Source organism: Hylobates moloch, unplaced genomic scaffold (genome assembly GCF_009828535.3).
Source record: "Hylobates moloch isolate HMO894 unplaced genomic scaffold, HMol_V3 SCAFFOLD_10, whole genome shotgun sequence".
In the NCBI taxonomy this organism is placed as follows: domain Eukaryota; kingdom Metazoa; phylum Chordata; class Mammalia; order Primates; family Hylobatidae; genus Hylobates; species Hylobates moloch.
In genome coordinates this window covers 109,390,644-109,405,869 of record NW_026652285.1, presented here as the reverse complement: position 1 = coordinate 109,405,869, position 15,226 = coordinate 109,390,644, and the positions used below count along the sequence as shown (strand labels likewise).

Genomic DNA, 15,226 nt, shown 5'->3' with positions numbered 1-15,226 from the left:
AACTCTAATGAGGAAATGCGCTGTGCTTCCCCTGCTAGTGCCTCCCGGTCAATTGTTAGTGGTCAATAAAAATGGGTTTTACAGTTTGAAAGCCAGGCGTTTCAGAATTCCCTTCTGGCCCTGGCGCCACACCTAGCCCTGCTCACCTGGGCAGGACCCATGTGTTCCGCATGCTGGTGGGTGGGCAGCAAAGGGAGGCAGGCCGCGGTCCCGACCCTCCCGCTGCGCCCCGGCCCTGGGCTTCCTCCCGAGAGGACAGCGGAACCCCCTTCACCGCCAGGCGATGGAAGCCGCGGTGGCCGGCCGGAGGCCCCTCGCATCAGTACGGTTGGGGCACACATAGGCTGAGCCGGCGGCCATGAGGCTGCCCGCGCGCGGAAAGGACCCGCGTGGCTGAAGGCCCCATATCAGGGCCTGGAGTTGCCACCCGCGTGGACGGCGAGCCCGGAGGCGCGGGCTGGCCGGGGTCGCCGCGCGCCTCTCCGCTCAGAGAGGTCTCTCCTTCGCCACAGGCCTGAGATGCCCGCGAACCCCCTGCCCGGGAGAGGCCGCCCTCGGGGCCACCTGGCGGTCGCGCTCGGGTACCGGGCAAGGCCTGGGTCTGGCTGCGCAGGGAGCTTGGAATTCCCCGGGTGGCCGGAGGGAGAAGGGGCGGGACGACCGCGAAGAGACGCGGAGCGCCCGGGGGGCGCGCGGACGGCGGTGGCGACGGAGCTACACCCCCCCGGCGGCCACCTGGCCACCCCCGCCCAGGCGCTGCCGGCGACCAGCGCCCCCTGCTGCGAAGCGCGCCGCCGCCGGGACCCGCCCCCAGACCCTTGCGCCCGGCACCGCCCACGCCCCGCCCCCACGTGGGCGCGGCCCAATCCCCGGGCCGCCGGCGCGCGCGTCACGGGCTGCCATTGTTATGCAAATATAAAGGAGGTAAAAGGCGCCCCGGCGCGGCGGGCGAGCTAGTGCTGCGGCGCGTGGGGAGGCGCCTTGGGGCCGCGTGGGGGCCGCAGCCGAACCGAGTAGGGACCGGGACCGCGCGGCGCCGCCGTCCCCGGCCGGGCCCGGCCCCCGCGAGCCGAGCGCGCGCCCCCGTCGCCCACCCGGGCGCGGCTGGATGCGGCGGGGTCCCCGCTGCGGCGACCCCCGGCCCCGAGCGCCCGGAGCGCCCAGAGGCGGCGTGAGGGGCCCGGGGACGCCGCGCCCTCCATGCGCCGAGGCGCGCCCCGAAACAGCCGGGGGCCCGCGCCGCAGCCGCCGCCCGCGCTGAGCCCCGGCCCGGCCCGCGGCCCGCGCCCGGCGGCAGCATGAGCCAGGCCGAGCTGTCCACCTGCTCCGCGCCGCAGACGCAGCGCATCTTCCAGGAGGCTGTGCGCAAGGGCAACACGCAGGAGCTGCAGTCGCTGCTGCAGAACATGACCAACTGCGAGTTCAACGTGAACTCGTTCGGGCCCGAGGGCCAGACGGCGCTGCACCAGTCGGTCATCGACGGTAACCTGGAGCTCGTGAAGCTGCTGGTCAAGTTCGGCGCCGACATCCGCCTGGCCAACCGCGACGGCTGGAGCGCGCTGCACATCGCCGCGTTCGGTGGCCACCAGGACATCGTGCTCTATCTCATCACCAAGGCCAAGTACGCGGCCAGCGGCCGGTGATGCCCGCTGGGACCCCGGACCCCGGCCCTGCGCCCGCGTCGTCTCTGCTGTACCTTCCCGCCAACTACCTCGGTGCGTGCCCGGCTCGCAGGCCCCGCCAGAAGGCCCGCGGCCACGGGAATACGGCGCGTGCGTCCCGGCCCCAGGGTCCGGCAGCCCCGCCGGCCGAGCGCCTCCCCGCGGCCTAGCCGGGCCCGGCCGGGCCGGAGCAGCTTCCCACGGCCCCCGCCCGCCCGCCTCGCGAGTGGGGGCGGGGCGCGGGCTCCAGCCCCTTTTGAAATTTGAGTCTCGCAACCAGCAAATTCGGAATCCCGAGATACCGGATCCTCTGCGCAAAATGTTTTCTCCCGAAGGTGAAAGGCGGGCGGCGGGAGCCGAAGGCGGACTCGGAGCGCCCCGCCGCCGCCTGCAGGACCCGCCCGCAGGCCCGGGACGCGCCGATGCCGGCTGCCGCCGAGGAGCAGCCCCGAGGTCCGCGGTCTGCGCCGCTGGCGCGCGGCCGAGGAGACGCTCTGCTGTTCGCTGTTCCTGGTGTTCTAAACTATTTATCTTGTGTGTGTACATTTGTGGGTGGAGTTTGTGCGCCTGGTTTTTTTTGTTTGGAAAACACTGCGTGGTCAATGTGGTTATGGGGGGGAGTGATGCATTTTTTTCTAGTCTTAAAACTAAAAACTTGAGTCTACCATTTCTTGGTTGCACTGAAAATACCGCCCAGCCTGATGGTGTTCCCGTGCTGTCCCTCCCCCTTCCCTTCTCCCCGCATCTACACCCCACCCCGTCCTGTTTCCCCTCCCTCTTTCTCCCTCTCTCTCAAATCCGTGAGTTTGGGAAGCCCCAGGGCCTCTCCCCCCGCCCCTCCTGGATGAGGCCACCATCCCCCAAACCGGCTTGTTTTGCAGTTTCCCCAGGATCCTGGAAGCTCGCTGGCGCTCGAGGGTGGCGGGGACACGGGGTGGGGGGGGCGGGGGGTGAAGGTTCGTTACCTTTTCTAGTGCGTTCTATCACAGTTAACGGTTGCACACTTTTTTAAAAAAAGTAAATGGATTTGCCACAATTAAATGTCATAACATTTATGACAGAATATAAAATATTAACATATTTTAAGCCAAGTTTTAGGTGTATTTTTTGAATCTTGGTTATAAACCCAATTTTAAAGGGCGATGTATCCAGCGTTGTGAAGGCAACAGAGTGTACCCATATTTATATTTTTATAAAATACCTATAAGACTGTGAATCTCTTGTGCTAATGGCTGAGTGAATTGAAGGACCGTTTTGCCCCTTTTCAGCCTCCCAGAGCTTCGAGGACTCAATTCGAATCCGAAATCCTGCCGTGGGGGAGGGGTTGCGTCGAGACCTGGGCCGGGGGAGGTTCTCCTGCGTCACTTTCTGTCCTGAAAGGCGCCCTTCCTGGTTTCTGTGGCTCCAATTTTCTATGCAGCCCCACACCCCTTGTTGTTTTGATCCTGAGAAATAAAAGGGAGGCTGAATTATTCAAATTTAAATGAGGTTTCCCCTTCATGGAAGTGCTGCTGACCCTTCGTGCAGAAATGGGGAGCACTTGAGGACACAGGTGGGTGGAGGCCCTTTGTGCGTGGCTGGTCGTATTCGGGCAGCCCTCCGTCGCTTTTTATAAAACTTTGTGTGAGAAGAATATATTGATAATGTCAGTGAAACAGACATTGAAATGGAGGCACAGATTACTCCACAAGGAGTTCTGTATATTTTTTCTAGATGCAAATACCTTTTTAATTATGTTAATTAATGTTAAGACTTTCTAGGCTTATATCGAAGCTGTGTGTGGGTCACGGGGTGATCACTTCTAACTGGATAAAGTTTGTGCAGCACATTCCTGAGTGTACGATATTGACCTGTAGCCCAGCGTGAAAAATTTATAAATAAATTTTTCATTGATCTTTTTATATTAAAAAAAGTTTGTTGGTCCTTCTTGGCTTTGGCACAAGTTGCAGAACACCCTCTTTGGGGACAGGGGTCAGGCTGTGACATGGTTTGTGGGTGCTGGGTGCACTATGCTTGGCTTGTATTTGTCTGAAGACAGAGCCTGGTAAACTCGCTCCCAGCCCCATGCAACGGCCAAGCCCAACCCTGCTGCACACAGGACTCACGAGGACCCAGCACCTCCAGAGTGCCCAGAGCTGGTGTCACAGCCTCTGCTCTCCCCAGCAGAACAGGTGAGACCTCCGCCAGAGAGGAGAGTTCGGCCTGAAGCCCTGCCCACTCTGACCCGCTAGGGGGTCATGCTGGAGGCTGCCTGCTGCACAGGAGGTGTATCTTGTAAATTGGGGGGAAATATCATAGCTGCTCACTCCTGGCAAGTGGAAAGTCCCCTGGAAGCACCCGGGAGCTCTGGAGGCCTGCACAGGCCTGGAGTCAAAACACCCCAAAGATCACAGACCCTGAGTTAGACGAGCGTCGGGGCCAGGCACCCCCATTCACAAGAGAGGAGAGCAGGGCAGGATGGCTGTTGCCGGCACCTGATAGAAAGGGGCAGAGAGTCTTGGTCCACTCCTGAGATGCCCTGGGGGCCCTGTACTGAGCAGCCAGCAGGGAGAACTTGGAGAAGGGCAAAGACCCGGAGTTACAAGGTAACGACTTTTCAAACCCCTCCGCCGAGTGTAAGGGGAATCTGCTTCCCTAAACGGTGTTGGCAGAAGGGCTGCCTTCCCACAAACTTTCTCTGCCTTCCTACTCTGCACTGCCGCCCTGTTTACCCTTGGTTTTCCAGGCGTGTTTTCCGTCGTTACGCATTTCCTATCCTGCAGAATCGGCCTGGGAGACGGGCCAGCTCCCTGAAGCAGGCTTTGGGAAATCTTGCCCTGGGCCAGCCCGGGGATGCCCAGCCGTTGGAAAGGAGAGTGGCCACAAGAACCTGGACACGATTGGGGTGACCAGAGAATGAGGTCAGGCAGCCCCAGTGATGGCTATGCGGGACCACTCCACCCTTCCCCACCCAGGGTCTGAAAAACAAAGGTAACATTTGCTACTGGCGTTAGCCTGCAGGTGGGTGGGGTCCCAGCCAATTGCTTGCCCCTGCAATATCCGGGAAGTTCTCCCACTGCAGAGAGGCCTGGCCTGGCACCAGGGGCCTCCCAGGCACATGGCTGCCACCCCAGGGTACTCTTTGCAGCTCCCTTAAATTCTCTCTTCTGAAAGATACATTTGACTGAGAAAGGCCTTGTGCTGCTTTTCTCTCCAGCAGGAACAAAAGGAAGCCTGCCCCGGCAGCCCTGTGGGCAGCTGAGGAGAGGAGGGCTGAGAGGGTGGAGCCCTGGGGGGGGTCTGCTTCCTCCCCAGGTGCCGCTGTGTACACTGACCAGCCCAGATGGCTGGGGACAGCCTCGCTGACCTTTCTTGCCAGGCACAGCCCTAGGGGGCAGGTAGACACACACTCTAAAACCAGGCACAGCCCTGGGGGACGGGTAGACACACACTCTAAAACCACGATTGTCTTCCCACCTCTGGGGGTCAGATCTATGAATGAAATCTCAGCTGGGAGGGTCCAGGTGTTGAGAGCCCAGGAGGGCGGTCCGCAGACGCTGAGCACGGCCCACGGGCTTGTCCTTGTTAGGGAGCCCCAGGTAGCACATTCCTAGAATGAGCAGCTCAGTGGAGGGGGAGGCTGGCCACCTGTGCGCCAAGAGTGGGCCTCCCTGGCTACAAGGGGAGGGGGGCAGCTCTGGTGTATGGGCAAAAAGAAGGAAGTCCTTGGTCTCCGGATATGGCCAGGTCGATGCTGCTATGTGTCTCTGATGCCTGTCTTCCTCCTGAGTTCAGTGGCCTGTGCAGCCACTTCTTCCAGGGCCTCTGTGTTCAGCAGGTCACTTACTGCAGCAGGGTATTGGTGGGTATTAGCAGGTATGGTGGGTACTGGCCTATGGCAGAGTTACTGGGGAGTCCCCAACCGCCCTCCCCAGGCAGGCCCCTTTGTGGCCAGGGTGAGAAAGAAGGTCTGGGTGCCCCAGCCTACACCCTCAGCCCCGGCCTCCCAGATCTGCAGGTGTGCCTTGGAGGCCAGGTGAGGTGTCCAGCCGAGAGGCACGGAGGAGAGCCAGGGTGGAGGGGCTGGCAGGTGGGGGCTGGGTCCCTGGGAACCCCTGAGAGAAAGGAGACAGTCCCAGCAAGGTCAGGACCTGCCCCACATCCCCCGCCAGGACTGCTGGGCTCACGTCCAACTGTCTGTCTCTGATCTGACCCCGGCTGGAGGCAGGAAGCGCTGACGTTGGAACGGACGCCACGGAAAGACCAGGAAATGCAGGAAGATGGTCAGCTAGAAAGAGTGATGTCCAAAGCCAGCAGGCGTGGGAGCCAGGATACAGCAGGCCAGAGGAGGGCGGACAGGACTTAGAAGCCAGGGATACAGGGTGCGGGTAAGGAAGATGGAGAAGGAGCTGCCCGCTGGGGTCTGTCCCCCAAAGGCCTCAGAGCTCAGCCCAGGTTGGGACAGAGGGTCGTGGACACTAGAACACCCGGCGCACAGAGCCTCCCACCTCGAGAAGGCCAGCTGCCCCTGAAGCTCGCTGAGCCTGCGGGGAGGAGGCAGCGTCCACCTGGGCCTTGAAGGACGGGAAAGGAGGTCCCGCGCCAGGGACACCTGGGGAACGAAGCCTGAGGCCGGGATGCGAGGGCTCAGGCCACGGGAGGGGGCCGTGGAAGGTCTGGGAACCTCCGCAACTGCTGCTTCCGGGGCCTCCAGTGCAGACCCTCCGGGGCTTGGAGGTCCCTGGGAGGCCGCCCTCCACCCACCCCCGCACACTCAGGCTCCACCGCCCGGAGCCGCTCCCCCCGCTGGAAACCCCCAACACCCGTCCGGCGCATTCTTCTGCCGGGCCGTCCTTCCGACCGTCCTCCGCGCGTCCGTCTGTCGGTCTTTCTTCTCTCTCCCCTCCAAAGCCGCGGCCCCCATTCATTCCCGAGGCCTCTGCCCTTTCCTCCGAGCCGTCCGGCTCGGCGAGCAGCTGCTATGCTAATGAGGGCGGGGGACTGGGGCCGGGGTGCGGGGGGAGGGAGCCGGGCCGTGGGGGGCATGTGGGGGTGGGGGCAGCCGCTCACAAAGCCCGATCTCTGCATTCAAAACCAGCCGGGCCATTCCGGTCCCCAGCGCGCCAGGCGGGGACGGTGGGGACGGTGGGGGCGGGGCGCCTGCGCACCCGGAAAGCGCCCGCACCGCGAGGGGCTACGGTAGAGCCGAGGGCCGGGCCGAGGGGGCGCACCCGGCTCGCAGCGCTGCGCACCCACTCGCCCCAGCGCTGGAGTCGCGGTCTGGGACGCGCGGCTCGTCCTGGGGACCCCGCCCCGCCCACCGGACGCCGCCGCGCGTGGGGCTCAAGCGCGCCCGGCGCAGGTGGGGAGGGGGCTCCGACCCAGCGCGGACCTCGCCGGAGACCCCGCCCTCCCCGGCCCGGCCCGGCCCGCCGGGGGCATGCGAGGCAGGGGAGGGGGCGCGCCTGGGGCTCCCACCGACCTCGCCCGGCCGCAGGGGCCGGAGCCCCCGGGTCTCCGAGCCTCGGAGCCGCCGCGGCTGTGCTGCCGCCCTGTGGCCGCCGCCCGCACTGCGCCTCGGGCCCGGCCGCGCTCCAGCGCGTGCACCCCGAGCTCCGCCCTGCCCCGGACCCCCGGGGGCCCCGAGTCTTCCTGCCCGCGCCTCGGCCTCAGGGAGGCGGGCAGGCAGGGCGGGCGCCGGGTCCGATGGTGGGGCCATGTGGGTTTTGCTGGCTCGGGAGCGGGGCAGGGTGGGAGGCTGCGGGGAGCCGGGCCCCAATACCCGGAGGTCAGGGGCGCCCTGGGGCAGAGGAAGCGGCAGGTACCCCTTAGCGACTCTTGGCTTCTGCAGCCCCCAGAAGGACCCCCAGACCAGGATCTGGAAAAGTGACCCCTTCATAGTCCTAAACAAGCAGTTGGCAATGGTGTGCCGTTCTCCATGCGGTCCGATGGGAAAGGGAGGCTCTGAGCCGCAACGAGTGAGTAGATAGCAGGACCCCGTGGACGCGGCCAACCACAGGCCACACTTCCGGTGGGAGCAGGACCCGGCGCCCATCCCTCAGGACCGCTGGGAGCCGGGCCCACTGGGCCGTAGGTGCCACTACATTAGCCATGGAGCCTCAGCAAATTGCAGGCTTGTCCTGGCTTCCCCGCCGCACTCCTCTCACGGAAGTGGCTGTGCTGGAGGCGCAAGAACAGAACTCTGTTCAGACGCTCGCGTGCTCGGAGATGGAGCCTGGAAACCTGGTTTACACCCGCTATGTGTTTAAATGGATAAAACTCTTCTCAGGTCTGTGAGCCTCCAAACAAGGTCCCCACTGCCATCTGCTGGCCCCACAGACAAGAACCCGCAAAGGAATGAAGCCCAAAATATCCCATAAACTTTCCAAAGAGAAATGACAAAACTGAAATAGTAGTGGTGTCAAAACACAGTGTATTTCTCAGCCCAATGAAGCTGGGGTGGGTGGCCCAGGGAGCCCCAGACTTCATGGATAGGCTTTTCGTTCACATGGCTCAAAATGGCAGCCCAGATCCAGCCATCACATCTGCACTCCAGCCAGCAGAAAGGAGGCAGGGCCCTCTCCTTCAAGGATGCCTCCCAAGAGTTGTGTTGCCACAGCTGCTCACATCCCATTAGCTAGAACGTAGTCATACGACCCACCTCACTGCAAGGGAGTCTGGGAAATGTAGTCTTTAATCTGTGAAATGTGCCCGCTTAAAACGGAGCCATGGAGGAAGACGGACTAGCCATCTGGGGGGTAGGGGCTGGGTGGGCGAAAGGCTGTGCCTTCCTCGGTGGCGTCAACATCCTGGCCATGTTGTCACATGAACTTGCTGGCAAAATTCCCAAGCCATGCGTTCACAGTTTGTGCAGTGATGAGTGTGGCAAAGACAGCTCAGTTAAAAATAAACATTATTTTATAGATTAGCTGAACAATACAATGTCCCACGAGACTGTGGGGCCATCAGGAAATTAACTTTTCTGACCTAGTGGCCCAGGAAGCACTGCGGGCAGCGTCTCGCCCCGTGTAACGCAGCACGCGGAAAAGTGCCCGAGATCAGCCTTTTCCTCGGCGGGCTCCTGGTTCCTGGTTCTTCCGGGGGCATGGCGAGGTCCCTGCTCCCTTATCTTGAGGAAAGTAATAAGTAACCCAGCTCTTTCAACTCCCAAGGTTACTTTGTCAATAAAGTGCGCCTCCTCAAGTTTTCCCCTCGGTCTCTTTATGGGCTGTTTCTTTTCGTTCGACTCCAGACGGAAAGAAAATCGTTAGGTTTATCATTCACATTCCTAAACATCGACCTTACGGTGGTGTAATTTACATGCAATAAAATGCATCCCTTGAGGGTGTGGCAAGTCTTGATAGCTGTTTACACCCATGTAACCCACACCACAATCACAATTATATAAAGATATTATTAAAGCCAAGAAAGTTCTCCGGCCCATCCCAGTCAATTCCTCCTGCCCCAGATCACCACCGATCTGACTTCTAGCACCATGGATTCACGGCGCCTGTTCCAGAGCTTTCTCTAAAGGCATCACGTGGCACGCGCTTCCTTTGTCCTGCCTCTGAAACTCGTCGCCATGCTGTTGAGATTTGTCTGTGTGGTTCGTGTTTCCCTAACTTCTGCAAGGTGTAGCCTCTTTTTTTTTTTTTTCGGAACTCGTAAAATCTGGCTGGTGCGCCACACAGGCCCATGTTCCCTGGTGGTTTTTCAGTTGGCACACTCATCCTCCTCCAGAAAGGAACTGCGTCACGAGGACACCCTCCTGGAATCCCAGAGTGCGGCACCGGCCAGCTCTTGTGTCCCCAGCTGGGGCCCCGCCATGTTCCCTGGTAGTCCGTCCCCTCTCACAGGCACTGAGCCCAGGGACTGGAAATCCAACCTGGGAGGGTTGCAGACCTGGCAGCTCCCCGTGCAAGGCTCTTCCCACCCAGACCAGGCCTGAGATCTGGGGCCTCTCCTTTGCCAGAGCAGAGAGGAATGAGCTGCCTACCAGGCACTTTGCTAGGACGAATATGTGAATGTCGGAACCTTGTAGGGCGCAAAGTCAATGCTCAAAAGTCAATTGTGATTCTATATCCTGTCAACATTCAGAAAATACCACTAAAATAGCATATGGCAAAACATAAAATGCTTAACAAAAAATTTAATGAAAGTGTGTAATGAAAGATCTCTCCAACGAAAACTATAGAACATTGCTAGAAACTTTTTTTTTTTTTTTTTTTTCAGATGGAATCTCACTCTGTCGCCCAGGCTGGAGTGCAGTGGCCTGACCTTGGCTCACTGGAACCTCCACCTCCCGGGTTCAAGCGATTCTCCTGCCTCAGCCTCTTGAGAAGCTGGGACTACAGGCGCCCTCCACCACGCCCAGCTAATTTTTTTTTGCATTTTTTTTTTTTAGTAGAGACGGGATTTCATCATGTTAGCCAGGATGGTCTCGATCTCCTGACCTTGTGATCCACCCTCCTCAGCCTCCCAAAGTCCTGGGATTACAGGTGTGAGCCACTGCACCTGGCCGAGAAATTCTTTTTTAAATCTAAATCAAAAGAGAGATGTATCATGTTCACTGCCTAGAAGACTTGATAGTGTTATAAGTGCTCCCCAAATTCATCTACAGATTCAATGCAATCGCTCAAAATCCAGCAGGCTTTCCGTGGAAATTGGCTAGATGATTTTTAAAATTCATTTGGAAACACAAATGTCAAAAAAATAAACAAAATAATCTTGAAAATAGGCCGGGTGCGGTGGCTGATGCCTGTAATCCCAGCACTTTGGGAGGCCAAGGCGGGTGGATCACCTGAGGTCAGGAGTTCAAGACCAGCCTGGCCAACATGGTGAAACCCCATCTCTACTAAAAATACAAAAATTAGCCGGGCGTGGTGGTGGGCGCCTGTAATCCAGCTACTTGGGAGGCTGAGGCAGGAGAATTGCTTGAACCTTGGAGGCAGAGGTTGTGGTAAGCCAAGATCGCACCATTGCACTCCAGCCTGGGCGACAAGAGCAAAACTCCATCTCAAAATAATAATAATAATCTTGAAAATAAAGAACAGGCCGGGTATGGTGGCTCACACCTGTAATCCCAGCACTTTGGGAGGCTGAGGCAGGTGGATCACTTGAGGTCAGGAGTTTAAGACCAGCCTGGCCAACATGGTGAAACCCAGTCTCCACTAAAAGCACAAAAATTAGGCCGGGCACATTGGCTCATGACTGTAATCCCAGCACTTAGGGAGGCTGAGGCAGGTGGATCGCCTGAGGTTGGGAGTTCAAGACCAGCCTGACCAACATGGAGAAACCCTGTCTCTACTAAAAACACAAAATTAGCCGGGCGTGGTGGTGCATGCCTGTAATCCCAGCTACTCAGGAGGCTGAGGCAGGAGAATTGCTTGAACCCGGGAGTAGGAGGTTGTGGTGAGCCAAAATCACACCATTGCACTGCAGCCTGGGCAACAAGAGCAAAACTCTGTCTCAAAAAAAAAAAAAAAAAAAAAAAAAGGCCGGGCGCGGTGACTCACGCCTGTAATCCCAGCACTTTGGGAGTCCGAGGCGGGAGGATCATCTGAGGTCAGGAGTTCAAGACCAGCCTGGCCAACTTGGTGAAACTCTGTCTTTACTAAAAATACAAAAATTAGCCAGATGTAGTGGCAGGTGCCTGTAATCCCAGCTACTCGGGAGGCTGAGGCAGGAAAATCACTTGAACCCCAGAGGCGGAGGTTGCAGTGAGCTGAGATCATGCCACTGCACGCCAGCCTGGGCAACAGAGCCAGAATCTGTCTCAAAAAAAGAAAAAAAAGGTTTGGATCTTTGTGTGTGTGTGTGTGTGTGTGTGTGTGTGTGTGTGTATACATGTTTAAATGTGTTTATGTATATGTACAGGTATTGTTATATGTTGTATGTAGCATGTTACCAAATTGGCCTATAAGTAAATGGATACTCATAAGTTAAGTCCAAATGTCTATCAGGTTCACATGAATTTTATAATTTTTGGTAAATAAAATGGTTTTTTGTTTGTTTGTTTGTTTGTTTTTGAGACAGAGTCTTGCTCTGTCACCCAGGCTGGAGTGTAACGTTGCCGCCTCGGCTCACTGTAACCTCTGCCTCCTGGGTTCAAGCGATTCTCCTGCCTCAGCCTCCCAAGTAGCTGGGACTACAGGTGCGTGCCACCACACCTGGTTAATTTTTGTATTTTTGGTAGAGACAGGGTTTCACTATGTTGGCCAGGCTGATCTTAAACTCCTGACCTCATGATTTGCCTGCCTCAGCCTCCCAAAGTGCTGAGATTACAGGCGTGAGCCACCATGCCCGGCCAAAAATGGTTTTTAACTTATTGGTAAAATAAAACTAGAAATATCAGGCTGGGCACGGTGGCTCACGACTGTAATCCCAGCACTTTAGGAGGCTGAGACAGGTGAGTCACGAGGTCAAGAGTTCAAGAGCAGCCTGACCAACATGGTGAAATCCTGTCTCTACTAAAAATACAAAAATTAGCCGGGTGTGGTGGCAGGTGCCTGTAATCCCAGCTACTCGGGAGGCTGAGGCAGGAAAATCTCTTGAAGCCAGGAGACAGAGGTTACAGTGAGCCGAGATCGTGCCATTGCACTCCAGCCTGGGCGACAAAGCAAGACTCCATCTCAAATAAATAAATAAATACATACATATGTAAAAATAAATTCTACTTAAAGCCAGGTGTGGTGGCTCACACCTATAATCCCAGCACTTTGGGAGGAGGCAGGAGGATTGCTCGAGCCCAGCTGTTTGAGATAAGCCTGGCAACATAGTGAGACCTCATCTCTAAAAAAATTTTTCAAACCTAGCCAGACGTGGCACACGCCTGTGGTCCCATCCACTTGGGAGGCTGAGGTGGTAGGATGGCTTGAGCCCAGGAGGTTGAGGCAGCAGTGAGCCATGATTGCATCACTGCACTCCAGTCTGGGCAACAGAGAGAGATCCCATCTCAAAAACTATATATGTGGGGACAGGTGCAGTGGCTCACGCCTGTAATCCCAGTACTTTGGGAGGCCAAGGTGGGCGGGTTACCTGAGGTCAGGCATTCAAGACCAGCCTGGCCAACATAGAGAAACACTGTCTCTACTAAAAATACAACAATTAGCTGGGTATGATGGCGCATGCCTGTAATCCCAGCTACTCGGGAGGCTGAGGCACGAGAATCGATTGAACTCGAGAGGCGGAGGTTGCAGTGAGCCGAGATCGCACCACTGCACTCCAGCCTGGGCAACAGACTGAGACAATAGATCACAAGTCAGAGTCAAGACCATCCTGGTAACATGGTGAAACCCCGTCTATAAACTATAAAATAAAAAAAAAAAAATTAGCCAGGGCCCAGCTACTCGGGAGGCTGAGGCAGGAGAATGGCGTGAACCTGGGAGGCGGAGCTTGCAGCGGGCCGAGATTGCGCCACTGCACTCCAGCCTGGGCGACAGAGCGAGACTCCATCTCGAAAACAAAAAAAATTTACAGGAGCACCGTGACCTGACCAAGGACAGAGAAGTGGCCACAGCCTCCTCAGACCCTCACTGGCACCCAGATGTGTGTGGTCCTCGGTCCCCTCCTGATCCCAAGCCCTGCACACGGTTTCTCCACATCCCTCGTCCCATGAAAACCCTCCTGCCAGCACGGAAAATGTAAGATACTGGTTCAGGACACTAGGTTCAGTCCATCTTCTCGGTTTGCTGACTCTCCAATTTCTTTTTCTTTCCTTTTTTATATTTTATTTTATTCTATTTTATTTATTTATTTTATTATTTTATTTTATGTTATGTTATTTTATTTTATTTATTTTATTTTATTTTTTGAGACTGAATCTCACTCTGTCACCCAGGCTGGAGTGTAGTGGTGCAATCTCGGCTCGCTGCAAGCTCCGCCTCCCGGGTTCACACCATTCTCCTGCCTCAGCATCCCAAGTAGCTGGGACTACAGGCACCTGCCACCATGCCCGGCTAATTTTTTGTATTTTTAGTAGAGACAGAGTTTCACCGTGTTAGGCAGGATGGTCTCGATCTCCTGACCTTGTGATCTGCCCACCTTGGCCTCCCAAAGCGCTGGGATTACAAGCGTGAGCCACCACGCCCGGCCCGTGCTCCTGTAAATCTTTAACAAAACCTAGTTAGTGGGTTTTATTTTTATCTTTTTAATTTTTTTTCAGGGTCTCACTCTGTTGCCCAGGCTGGAGTGCAGTGGTGCGATCTCGGCTCACTGCAACCTCCGCCTGAATCTCACTCTGTCACCCAGGCTGGAGTGTAGTGGTGCAATCTCGGCTCGCTGCAAGCTCCGCCTCCCGGGTTCACACCATTCTCCTGCCTCAGCATCCCAAGTAGCTGGGACTACAGGCACCTGCCACCATGCCCGGCTAATTTTTTGTATTTTTAGTAGAGACAGGGTTTCACTGTGTTAGGGAGGATGGTCTCGATCTCCTGACCTTGTGATCCACCCGCCTCGGCCTCCCAAAGTGCTGGGATTACAGGCGTGAGCCACCACGCCCGCCCCCTCTTTTTATTTTTTTAAGACAGGGTCTTGCTCTGTCACCCAGGTTGGAGTGCAGTGGTGCGATCTCAGCTCACTGCAGCCTCAACCTCCTGGGCTCAAGCGATTCTCCCACCTCAACCTCCTGAGTGGCCGGAACCACAGGCACACGCAACCACGCCCAGCCTGGCTCTCCAATTAAACCTGCTTTTCCACCCACCAACCCTCCTCTCTCATGTCTGACTTTACAGCAGCAACAGCCAAACCTGGGTTTGGTTACACAGGCACTGCACAAGAATTAACCCAGGAAGTACAAATTCCAACCGCAGTGCGGCGCCACTGACGATGGCAGAGCTGGTGCGTGTGGAGGGAAGCGGCTCCAGGGCTGGGACTGTACTGAGCACAGCCACCTGGGAAACGGCCTTGCCCTCCAAGCGGAGCCAGACTCAGATCCCACTCCAAGGCACGTGCACCTGCTGCTTCGCTGGGGCTGCCAAGACAAAGCACCATAGAGTGGGCGGCGTGGGGGACGGAGCGTGGTGTCTCACAGCGCAGGTGGCCGTCTTTTCCCGGGTCCTCACGTCACCGTTCCCACATGCACACATATACGGGTACGTGTCACTTGCAGATGGGCCCAAATTCTGAGAACTGCATGGTTAGATGATCTCCCTGTTGGCTGAAAATCATGGCACATGCTGGCACACACCTGGAGGGTGCAGCCTGCTACACACCCAGCCTGCATGCACGGCCTGGTGCTCCCGAACTACATACCTGCACAGCACGATGCTGTACTGCACGCTGTAGGCAACTGTGACACAGCCCTAAGTATTTGTGTGTCTAGACACAGGTAAACATAGAAAAGATGCAATAGGCCGGGCGCAGGGGCTCACGCCTTTAATCCCAGCACTTTGGGAGGTCAAGGTGGGCGGATCATGAGGTCAGGAGTGAAAGGGATGCCAGCAAACTCAAACCACACTGCGTACGGCCAAGAGATCTTTATTGGAGAGGTTGAGATCAGGTGGCGCAGGGGAGAGGGGGAGAGAGGGGGAGAGAGGGGGAGAGAGGGGGAGAGAGGGAGAGAGGGAGGGAGGGAGGGAGGGAGGGAG

General features: G+C 57.3%; 1 protein-coding gene across 1 annotated transcript; it reads left to right on the top strand.

Annotated features, from left to right (window-relative positions):
* The first annotated feature begins 955 nt into the window (after positions 1 to 955).
* On the top strand, positions 956 to 3,573 carry NRARP (NOTCH regulated ankyrin repeat protein). Its single transcript, XM_032165782.2, has one exon. The coding sequence runs from the start codon at positions 1,299 to 1,301 to the stop codon at positions 1,641 to 1,643; it is 345 nt and encodes a 114-aa protein (XP_032021673.1). The 5' UTR covers positions 956 to 1,298; the 3' UTR covers positions 1,644 to 3,573.
* The last annotated feature ends 11,653 nt before the right edge of the window (positions 3,574 to 15,226 follow it).

Bases quoted from the DNA above. Each gene is read 5' to 3' on its own strand.
- NRARP (XM_032165782.2), top strand. From the start codon at position 1,299: ATGAGCCAGGCCGAGCTGTCCACCTGCTCCGCGCCGCAGACGCAGCGC.